At 37.8% G+C, this 12,198-nt stretch overlaps 1 protein-coding gene across 1 annotated transcript; it reads right to left on the bottom strand.

Annotated features, from left to right (window-relative positions):
* Positions 1 to 8,292: 8,292 nt before the first annotated feature.
* LOC132296268 (uncharacterized) lies at positions 8,293 to 9,395 on the bottom strand. Its single transcript, XM_059794478.1, has 2 exons — positions 9,227 to 9,395; positions 8,293 to 8,969 (listed from the first exon to the last, which is right to left on the bottom strand). Exons 1-2 carry the CDS (start codon positions 9,393 to 9,395, stop codon positions 8,293 to 8,295), a joined length of 846 nt encoding a protein of 281 aa, XP_059650461.1.
* Positions 9,396 to 12,198: the final 2,803 nt, after the last annotated feature.

The raw sequence follows: 12,198 nt of genomic DNA, 5'->3' as shown, positions 1-12,198 counted from the left end.
ATTTCCTTTGAGTAACAAGTATGTCCGAAGGGTTGGGATTGTTGATTCTGTAGGGATGACAGCTTTGGACCCATAAGCCATTGCAAAGGGGCTTTCCCCCGTTGGCCGTCATGGGGTGGTTCAGTATGCCCAAAGTACCTTAGGTAGATTCTCGTACCACTTTGATTTGAGCTACTCCAATTTTTTCTTCAGATAATTGAAGATGGTTCGGTTAGTTATTCAGCCTACCCATTCCATTGTGGATGACTGACCGCGGCCAACTTCTACCTAATTCCATGTTCGGTAAAGAACTTTCTTGTGCTTCTGTTGTCCAAGTTCTTACCGTTGTCCATCATAATAACCTTCAGCACTCCGAATTGACAGATTATATTGTTCTATAAAAAACTCTTCACTTGCTCATAAGTCACGCTTGAGTAAGTCTCCACCTCTACCCACTTTATGATGTAATCAGTGGCTAGTAACACGTATTCCTTCTGCTTCACAGCTTTAGGTAAAGGTCCGACCATATCAATTCCCCATTGTACAAATAGCCATGGATTTGCCATTGCATGTAAATCTTCAGTAGGCTGATGCTTCATTGGGTTATATCGCTGGCACTTGTCACATCTCCTGGCATATTCCTCGGCATTCCGAGCCTAGTATGGCCAGAAGTAACCTTGAGTTAAGACTTTATGTGCGAGGGATCTTTCACCGGAGTGGTTACCACAATCCCCGTTATGAATTTGCTTTAATATTTTGAGGGCCTCAGTGGTGCTTAACCACTTCAAGTAACGACCTGAGAATGATTTTCTATACAACTGGTTATTAATAATGGAATATTTGGCTGCGGCGAACCTTACTTTCCTTGCCTTAGCTTTCTGGTTTAGAAGGGTCCCGTGTTTGAGGTAAGCTTCCAACGGGTCCATCCAACATGGTTCTCGTGGAATGTCCGGGATCACCATTATCTACAGCTGAGGACTCATGTTAGGTTCGTCCAGGATGTCGATAGGCACTATCCAGACCAAATCTTTATCTGAGGAAGATGCCACTGTCGCCAGTTGATCTGCTTCAGAGTTCTCTTTTCGAGGTACTTGGTGGAATTCGATTTGATCGAATCCATGCGTAGCACTCTCTACAGCCTCCTTATATGCTTAGATCCTTTCTTCTTTGGGCTAATACTTTCCTGTCACCTGATTCATAACAAGTTAGGAGTCACTAAAAACCTTTAGACACTTTACCTAGAGCTGGTTTACCAACCGAAGTCCGGCGAGCAAGGCCTCATACTCGGTTTCATTGTTAGTGGTAGGAAAATTCAAGCGGATTGATTGTTGTAGCTTGGTGCCTTCGGGGGTAATAATAATGATTCCGACTCCTGCACTGGTTAGGTTCGAGGAACTATTTACCCGAAGCTCCCATTGTGGTTCGGGAAATTCTGGCTCTTCTGGCTTATCTTCATACTCTAGGAGGAAATCGGCTAATGCTTGTCCTTTGTGTAACACCTTTGGCTCATAAGCTATATCGAAGGAACTAAGTTCGATTGCCCATTTGGTAATTCTTCCAGATAGATCTGGCTTGGAAATAATAGCTCGCATAGGGTAATTGGTGAGGACCACAATGCAATGAAACTCGAAATAGTGCCAAAGCTTTCTCTTTGCATATGCTAAGGCTAGTAAGATCTTCTCTACTTTGTTGTATTGTGTTTCAGCATCTGTCATCGTCTTATTTGTGTAAAAGACCGGGTGTTGATTTTTTCCTTCTTCTCAAATCAATACAGCACTTGTGGCTATGCTGGAGATTCCTAAGTACATGATGAGGGTCTCACCAGGCTTTAGAGCAGACATAATTGGGGGTTCAGCCATGTAGTACTTTAACTGATTAAGAGCTTCCTGTTGCTAAGGTCCCCATATATCTTTGTTCTTTGACCTTATAGCATTAAAGAACGGTTTACACTTATCGAATAACTGAGATATAAAGCGGCTAAAAGTTGCGATTCAGCCGGTTAGAACCTGTACTTCCCTGCGAGTTTTTGACTCTTGATTCTGTATGAGGACCTGAGCCTGAGCCAGGCTTACTTCTATTCCTCTTTTATTGACTATGTGACCAAGGAATTGTCCTAAATAGACCGTGAAGGAACACTTGGAACGATTTAACCTCATATTATACTTTCTCAGAGTGTCAAAGACTTCTTTGAGGTGTCTGGGATGATCTTCCTTCTAAACACTCTTAACTACCATGTCGTCCATATAGGCCTCAACTGTTTTTCCCAGCATCTCATCAAAGATCTTGTTAACAAGTCGCTGGTAAGTCTCCCCAGCGTTCTTAAGTCCGAAGGGCATGACTTTATAATAGTAAGTTCCTTTATCTGTAATGAAGGATGTTTTCTCTTCATCATCTGGATTCATAAGGATCTGATTATATCTAGAGTACGCATCAAGGAATGTGAGTCTCTTATAACCTGTCAACCATCTAATCTATCTTGGGAAGTGAAAAACTATCCTTAGGGTAAGCCTTGTTAAGATTGGTAAAATTTATACAGACCTTCCATTTTCTATTCTTCTTTTGGACCACCACTACGTTTGAGAGCCATTGTTGGTAATGCACTTCACGGATGAAGCTGGCTTAAAGCATCTTGTCTACTTCTCCAGTAATGATTTGATTTCTTTCAGGAGCGAACCTTCTGTATCTTTGTTTGACTAACCTGAATGAAGGATACACCCTTAGATTATGGCATGAGACCAAAGGGTTGATTCCTAGCATATCCGAATGGATCCAGGCGAATGTGTCTGCATTCCTTCGGATGACATCAACTAACACTTCTTTCTCTTTGGCTATGGGGGAAGAGCCCGTGTAAGTGATTTTCTGGGATCGCCGAGGATAACTTCGACGGCCTCAAGAGATTCCTCGGTGGGTTTTGCAGCTTCAGCTTCTTCCTCTGCTTCCAAGTACTTGGGCAGAGGACTCTGTAATTGCTATTTAGAAATATCTTTGGGGATCACATCTGGTTTGGACAGCTTAATCCCCTTCTTTGCCTCATTCAAAGTTAACATGTAACATTCTTTTGCAGCAATTTGATCTCCTTGATGAGCACTGAAAAGTGCGCATTTAAACCCGTTAAGCTTAAGCATTCTAGTACCTTTATCTATCTTACTTTGCCGTTTTAGACTTATTACGTGTTATTTATATTTTCAGGCACTAATCCCAAAATTGAGCTAACTCAGCCAAATAAGAGCTTAATTGAAGCAATCCTGAGATAAACCAAAGGAGGGAGCAAAGTGGAGAAAGCAAGGAGCAAAAAGGAATCAAAGTTGTGCAGCTGAAAAGTTCGATCGATCTAACTTAGAGTTCGATTGATCGAACATCTATGATCGATCACAGTACTTCTCGATAGATCCAACCTTGGCCTTTGCTGAAATTCCAAGTTCGATCGATCCAACATCACCTTCGATCGATCGAACCCTATTTTGTCCTATTCACATGATTGATCTTATCCACAGCTGTACGCCTACCAACCACTTTTGTCCTTTTCCCTATAAATATCTTCGAAATATCTCAGCCTTGTTCTTATCCGGAGGAGTCAGACCACTTCGATCGATCCAAGATGCAGTTCGATCGATCGAACCCATCTTCGATCGATCCAAGTTAAGGTTCGATCGATCGAACTTCCTCCAGCGAGAAAAAGTTAAAGTCCAGCTCATTTATTCCGTCCTTCACCCAATCATTGGAGAATATGCCTTGCACGACCACAGCTCATCATAGGGTGTATTTGACCTACCTATATAAGGAATATGATACACTTTTTGGTGAGGAGTCTAGAGTCTCTTGTCACACATTGAAAATCATCTTGGAGGCTATTCTTGGAGAGGAAGAAGGGAGGAAGCTAGAGCAACCATTGGAGGAGATCTTCATCTACAAGGAGCAGCCATGGAGTTAGCCCTTGAGGGTTGGATCATCACTACCATGAGTGGCTAGACATCTTCTTGGGGCTAGAGTTAGCCCCAAGCATGCTTTCTATACTCTAATCTTGTGTATTATTGAGGGATTAGTGTTGTATGATACATCTTGATATTCATGTATATATAAATCTTGATTATTTCATGGTTTGTATGGTTTAATGCTTCCAACTGACTATTCTATTCTACCCATATGTCTATGTATGCTAGAGTAGGATATTCATGTGTTTATCTCTAGATTTAGTGTTTTTGATGCATGTCTATGTGTATTGATGCTACAGATCTAGAGATTATCAAGATGATATGCTTAATGAATGCTATTTTGGTTCATTTGATGGTTTATGCCTATTCTTGATGGTTTGTGCCTCTCCCCTAGTCTAGATAGCTTTATTTTCATGCTAGTAGTGTAGATTTAGTGTAGTGGTAGTATAATGTTAGATGGGAGGACAATCTACTCTTGATGTTTGATGTTCCATGCTTGTGAGTCCAAATGGCATATTCCTCTAATATTGTGTTGCATGTGGATTGTGAGCTTAATGAAGGATTAATGACTTGTTTTGATCTATTGTGCTATCCCCATGTTGTCTAGACAATATATGCTCTATTGCTTAGATATATTGTGCTCTTCACATCATGTTTAGACAATACTTACTTGATTTGTCATCCTTGCCTATTGAATCAACCTAATGCACACACACCCTTATCATATTGCAACACACCCATTACCCTCAATTGATCACTTGTTAGTAGTATAGAAAAGTATTGCTTGGTGGTGATCTCTACACCCCAAGACCTCTCTCTCTTGTTTACCTCATATTATTTTATTTAGTTGAATTCAATTTAGCTTAATCAACCAACCAACCAATTGTGTGATCGCTTGACCTACTAACCCTAATTACCATAATTCACAATTCGATACACCATCAAATCCCTTGGGACGATCCCTACTCGCCCTATCTATATTTTATATAGAGAAAGGTAGTAGTGGCTTTTTATAAATGTAAAAATTGGCCACCTCCTAAACACACACAACTCTTCAAGCTTGACTTGGTATCGCGACCCTTGTAAAGGACCCGGTCACTCCCCAAAGATTAATGACTTCTTTTCCGTCTGGAGATAAGCATCGCATTACCTGATGAATGGTAGATGGGACTTCATTCATTCGGTGGATCCAACCTCTCCCATGATGAGATTGTAGGAAGGATGAATTTTTGTCAAAAAAAAGTTTTCCTTCAGTGTCCTCTTCACCGCAGTGACTGATAAATCGATTACCCTAATAGGGTCCACATTTGTCCCATCGAACCCCATCAAAGGACTGGAGGTGGGCCGAATTGATGATGGCAGGATCTCTAACTGTTCAAAGACTGCCTTTGTTATATTATTGGCATTGCTACCTGGGTCTACTAAGACTCTTTTGATCATGCAATTTACTACCAAAAGATTGATAACAAGTGGATCTTCATGAGGAAGCTGAATTCTGGACAAATCTCTATCGTCGAACCTAATATTAATACTGCCTGAAGCAATAGTGTTTATTGAGGATAACTTCCTTAACTTGTGGGCTGCCCTCAACCTGGAATGGTATACCTCTTTTGACTCTTGGTCTTCTTCCGACCTCCCATGTATTACATAGATGACCTTCACTTGATTTCCTTCTACTTTTCGAGGATTGACCTCCCTCGGCCTTGCCTGTTCTTTTAGTGCGAGGTAATCTACTAGATCTCCTCTAATTATCATGTTTTCCACCTGCCGCCTAAGGGATCTGCAATCGTTGGTTGTATGGCCATAATCCCTATAGTAGGCACAGTGTTTACTTTTGTCCCTGTGATACCCCTCGGATCCGAGACACGGGTTGATCAGGCCTAGGCCCAAATCCGAGGGAATATCAAACAATTAATATTTTAAAACGAACACAGATGACAAAATGAAATAAGAATAAATATTAAAAACTGAAAGAAACTAAAATAAAATCCTTTAAAGAAAAACTTAAATTCCAATAATCCAAAACCTCTAAAAGATTAAACAACTCGGGAATCCATCTCTGGTGGACCCCTAATAATAATCCAAAATGAATTAAAAACAACTGAAAGAAACATCCAGCAACAAGCTATGGAGAGAGAGTCCTATGTAGTCGATGGAATGGAAGTCCGTATTTTCACTGCATGACCAAGCTCTAACCCTGGAACTGACGAGCACCTGAAAAATAAGAAAGTGGGTCAGGCCCACATGTAAGTCCTAATCTAACTGCAATCCGTACAGTGACCCGATACGCAGATACACCCTAAATACCCTCAACATATCTATTTAGTCCACAAGTATACATATATATCCACACTAAGGATATTCACTGGACTACAGCAGGGGTCTCAACCTGAATAGAAGGCAACATGCGAAAACGCACCTGAAGGTGGGCATGAGTACTTAGACTTAAGATGATACACCTACCTACTATATCCAGCTACGTATCCACTACAGATACGCACCCTAACCAACGACTCTGAGACTCAAGCTCATATCGTGGTACCATAATCATATATCTAAAGTCCGTCTGAAACCATAGTATGTCATCCAGTTATTCATTAAGGAGACATACAAAACACCGTCCAGATAAGCACTCAACTTACTCAACTGATGTGGCTTAACTATAACCAATTAATCCGGGAAGTCCCTCAACTTAGTCAGTTGATTCGACTTAAACACATTGATGGATTCAATATTTTACAATCCACACTTTCCATCCGGTAGGTTAGGTTAGCATTTTTAAGCTAAACCATCCTTAGTATGTCACCGTCCCATACTGGTGCATACAATCCTCCATGTCAATGTAAATTACAACACATATATATCAGTTTAGTAATCTACAATTCAAACCATAATCCAAATAAGTGCAGGAAGATATTTAATATTTCAGCAACTACAGTTTAAAACCATCCTCCAGTGAAAAGCAGTATAATATATAAGCTTTCAATATTTAAATCCCAAATCCATTATCTAATGACTTGTAGAAACAGTGTATGTTATTACAGAAATTACAACTCAAAGTATAATCCAGTTCAACTTAGATAAACCCCAGAAATATAAAGAGCAGACAAGTAACCAAAATCCAAGTTCTGCATAGGATCAGCCAGTTAACTGAAGACCCTACAGTGTCTCTAAAATATGATTTAATCTTATGTTATAATCCATTAAATCACTAATTTAGAATTATGCAATTAACTAATTTAAAATTATGCAATTCGAATCTGTTTTATCCAGTAATAGCATGCAAAGGCATTTACTTTCATACTATTCATCCTTCTCCCATAACTGTATAAATCATGCACTGAGACTCTTAACAACACCCATATGGCATTGTTAAACACCTCAGTTTACTCCCAGAACTGTTCAAAATCCACAGTTCCTGCATTGTTTTCGGCCATTCGAACCTTACTGTTCTTTCTCTACTTTGAACTTACAGGTCCTAATTTACATCTAGTGATGATTAAGTCCTTGATTTATTTCAAAAGATTCAACAAAAGATTTAAAATAAAGGAACGTTTTTATGCAAAAACAGAGACATACAAAACCATATATGACAATAATTTCAGATCAAAATCACCGAATACAGATAATCAATTATACCGTACAACAATCATGCATGGTTCAATTATTGTCTAATTAATCTCCTAGAGGCTATCTAGGTGCACAGAACACAGGCAAAAGGAAGGAGGAAGAAAAGAACTTGCCTGTTCAGACTTTGCTTGTTCCGGCAACACGAACCACTGTCAAGCCTCCTTTGGTTCTAGTTAGTCCACCACCACACCTCCTTGGTCCTCTCTATTCTTCCCTTGATAGACCTTACAATGCTCTGTCTTTACAGAACTCAATTCACGTCTGCTTTTCCAAACCCTAAACTAACATACTGTTTTATATATATAGAGCGTGAATATAACCCTATTCCCAGTATGATTAGAGACAGAGCCCTAATCTTAACCATAGTCGGCCCATATAACAACCTATATTTAAAATATATGTCGGCTACAAACTGTAACCCTAATATAACTATATGTGTGCCACCATACAGTCACGTTAAAACCAATAAAAGTTAATTAACTTAATTCAATTAAAACAACTAAATTAAACCACTTAAATAATTAACTATAATTAAATCAATTAAATAATTAAATTCAATTAAATCACCACAATGAAAACAATTAAATGACTAACCACAGTTAAAGCAATAAAATTAACACATATACACGTCAACAATTAATGCTTGCAAATATAACCAAATAAAACAACCAAAACGAAAATTAATAATAAATAAATACCAGGAATATCCTTTTTTAAAATTAGGGGTATTACAGTCCCTTTGTTCGAAGGGCTACCTCATTGGTTGAGGGGCTGTAAATCTTGTTTTGTTCTCTTGGAATAACCGAGTCAGTGTGGTTCGAAGAGGTGTAAACCTTTCTTCGGTCCTCTGTCTCTTCTCAGGTATCTGGGCGACTGGTGCTGAGGCATATTGACTTCGTTGACTTTTTGAACTTGAAGTCTTTTCCCAAGGCTTATTTTCCACCGCGACAAGGGTGGCATGCTGTGCTCGATGGGCTACATCCTTCTCTAGTCGAATGTAAATTTGTGCCCTAGCATTGAGAGTTTGCATGTCCGGAGAGGAATATTTGACTAGGGAGGTATGGAACTTGGTTCCCTGGATCATACCGATCTTAAATGTCTCTATAGCAGTCTTAGGATGACACTCTGCTATCTTCGAGGCTTCCATGTTAAACCTGGATAGGAAATCCTGTAACAATTCTCCTCTCTTCTGTCTTATAGTGAAGAGACTAGCAATGGTCTTCTTCTGCTTTTTGTTTCCACAATATTGTGCTAGGAACATATCGCACAAAGTTTTGTAGTTCGGAATGGACTTGTGTGGCCTATTCTTGAACCATTCCAATGTGGCTCCTGTTAGACTAGTTGGGAAGACTTTACACATGAATGTATCGTTGTGATTATCTAGAGCCATCTTTTGCGAGTAGTGATCGAGATGATAGGAAGGATCTCCTGTGCCATCAAACTGAGTAAAAGAAAACATGGTAAATTTCTTAGGTCTGTCAACATAGTATATATGATCGGTGAACGAAGTCTTTACTATAGAATTCTTATGCTCTCTGGTATCTCGGCAGGCGTTTGAATCCTCAGGAGCTTCTTCTCATTAAAGGCCTCCTGGGCGCCAGTGCCATCTGGAATGCCATTAGACCACACCGTGCTCTTACGGCTGGATTCGGCCTATTCATTCTGTGTGCGATGAGGATGATTACCCGAAGCGACCAGCTCGGTTCTCGTCCTATGGTCTTGTTGAACTTCATTAGGCTGAACCTCGTTAGGCCGAACCTCATTGGCTTGAGGTTCGTTAACAAAAGGAACGTTATGGTCAGGGGGAGGTGCTGCCGCATCACCTGGTGGTGGTTGCGGTGCTATTTGGGCCATAGCTGCTTGGAGGGCATCGTTCCTTTTCTGAAGCAACGTAATCTGAGCCGTGCTGGCCTCGTTTGCTTGACGAAGCGTCTCGAATTATTGCAAGAACTCTTCTTACATCTTTTGCATTAATTCCATCTGTTGATCAACTGCTGCTGTGGACCATCTGATTGACATTCCTGATCGTAGTAACATAAACGACTTGCAAGAATTATTTAGAGAAAGATGTGTATTGCTCGATGATCTTTATTAGAGGACTAAGCATCTATTTATATATAAAAAGATGGTTGAATTATGGTAGAACTCGCTCTGCTTGTCCCTCAATTCATTCCATATATGATTATTTTACTACGAAGTTATTTCCTTTTACAATTCTTTCCATGCCAGACTTTTTCTTGCAGAACTTGCTTTTATGAAGGACCCTTTGTTGAGTAGGACTTGGCCAATCTGTATTGAAATCAGGTAAAATACATCTTGGGCCGGAAAGTGCTTGTTAACGGGCTAAGAGTTCAACACTGTTAACCTTAGGCTGATAGTGACTTGACTTGGGCTTGTTCAGGGTTGGGCTCCTGCATCCCATCAAAAGATCAAAGTGTAATTTGTATTGTGGTGACGTGGACAATTCTTACTGGAGAGGGATTTTTCCCTCCACAGTGATAGTTTTCTGATAGTTAAGCTTCAAATTTCAAATCATCGAGCTCAATTTCAGATATGGATTTGTTGATTTTGATTACTTGATGGTCCATTTAATGTACTGAAGATTGTGTGTTTAATCTGTGAATGATAAATTAGGGCTTAAGTTTGAAGATTCGATGCTTTGCTCTTTTATGTGATATTTGTGTATATGTATTAGATACACACACACACACACACATATATATATATGGATGTGATTGATGGGTGGAGCTTATGGGTGAATTGGATGATGGCTTGAGGAGGAGGAAGAAGAGAAAAGGTATGTGTTGGGAGTAGTTTGGTCACAAAAATAGTCAACAATTGGTCAAAGGTTAACATAGTCATTTAACACTTCAAAAGTACTATGACTTCACAAAAAATTGACATTTGGGGTATAAATAAAATGTTAAACCACTAATTCAAATGTAAGTGAAATGTAAAACAAATATATTAATCTAGTGTAAGAAAATCTAACCTCAAAGGGTATGAATGTAATTAACCCTAAAAAATAAATCATTAACATCACAACTTGCATGTTGAATACAAGTCCTCAGTAGATCACACCAATGGTCTCGCGGTGAAAGTAAAAATTAATGGGTGTCTTTTTTTTAGTTAATTACTTTTGGACCCAACTTACATACGGTAATAAATGTCAAAATTCGGTGAAATTTGAAATTGAAAATGTATTTTCGATTATTTTGAAAATTTAAATGAACAGAATTTAAAGTCTCAAAATACTTCATCCTCAATTCCTAGTGGTGGAATTTGATGGGATTGCTAAATTAGTTAATTTGCCGGTTTGTAATTTATTAAATTTGACCCTAAGGATAAGATTGTAATTTGCAAATCCAATCAATAAATGTAAAATGGTAACATATACAGAGTATATATTTCTTTTATGATTAAATTCCATCTATTCCAAACACACAAATGAGATTTCATTTCAAATTTATTCTAATTTATTTTTCTTTTTTAAATAGAATTATGTTCTAAATAAAGTGAAACTTAAACCTTCAATATTTTATTTGAATACAACATTTGAGGTAGTTGTTCAAAATACTGTAGCCAAACATTTTTCATCTCAATTTAACAAAAAAAATATAAAATTTTGAGAGTACCTTTGTTAAACCTTTTGATCCTCAAAGTTTGCAAATTTATATCCAAACCCTTTTCATCCAGGCTTTGGCCAATTTAAATTCAAATCTAGTGCAATATTTTTAACTAAAGTTAATGAATATAGGTCAGAATTGAAACTATGAGTAGACCAGGTGTCTTTGCATGCATTTATTTGTATGTTTTTGGTTGAGTTTTGATAGCAATTTGTCTGTCACACACTTGAAATGCCAAAAATTACCTTTTTTTTTTCTTTTTTTCTTTTTTTTTTTTGTTTATTTTAAGAAAATACAAGCATAAATTTATTATTTTATTTTAGAGCCGTGATATGCAATTCGAAAGATTATGTTCTCGAAAGGTCCTATACGAATGATTCATTAGCTGCGTTGAACTTCCCGATCGGAGTAATACGGAGTAATCATTTTTCTAAATTTAAAATACCACAAATACCTTGCTTATAGATGCAAATTGTAATAACATATAAAGTCCAGTGAATTGGCCAACTAACATAAAAAAAAATAATAATAATAAAGTAATAATGGAAGTTTGACGGTTAAATACGTCCAATCAAATTTATGTATGAATGAAATGGCATGATAATTATCATATTTAATTTAATGACGTCACGATGATATCAACGCTGCTTACATAAATTAAATTAGTAGGGGTCATATGCATCCAAAAGTCATATACTTTCTAAAAAAATATATTTTGTCAACAAATGTTAGAATATTTCAATTTTCTCAAGCTAGTGCCACTAGTCACACTAACATAAAAATTGCCACATCAAAGATAAAAAAAGTCAATTTTATCTATGAAGGTGTATAATTGTAAATTTTTAACTTTTGTTAATATTTTTGGATAACAACATCTCACATAAAATATATTATTATTTTTAAATAACAAAAAATGTTTCTATGGTTCTCTAAAACTAAAGAGAAGGTCAATGTAATTTTCTACGAATAAATAAAATTGAGCACATATAAATAAAATTGAGTTGTATAAATTCTTTCTTAGGCCCGTTTGG

This window comes from Cornus florida, unplaced genomic scaffold, assembly GCF_030987335.1.
Source record: "Cornus florida cultivar Cherokee Brave unplaced genomic scaffold, ASM3098733v1 CherokeeBrave_3.0.0_Hap2_Chr02, whole genome shotgun sequence".
Lineage (NCBI taxonomy): Eukaryota > Viridiplantae > Streptophyta > Magnoliopsida > Cornales > Cornaceae > Cornus > Cornus florida.
The sequence above is the reverse complement of the archived record's forward strand: the minus strand, read 5'-3'. Positions and strand labels throughout refer to the sequence as shown.

What these genes read in the sequence shown, in the direction of transcription:
- LOC132296268 (XM_059794478.1), bottom strand. Translation starts at nt 9,395, where the DNA reads ATGGCCCAAATAGCACCGCAACCACCACCAGGTGATGCGGCAGCACCT. An exon ending in AACCGAGCTGGTCGCTTCGG is followed by an intron (nt 8,970 to 9,226) that starts GTAATCATCCTC and finishes TTGATGGCACAG; the next exon opens with GAGATCCTTCCTATCATCTC.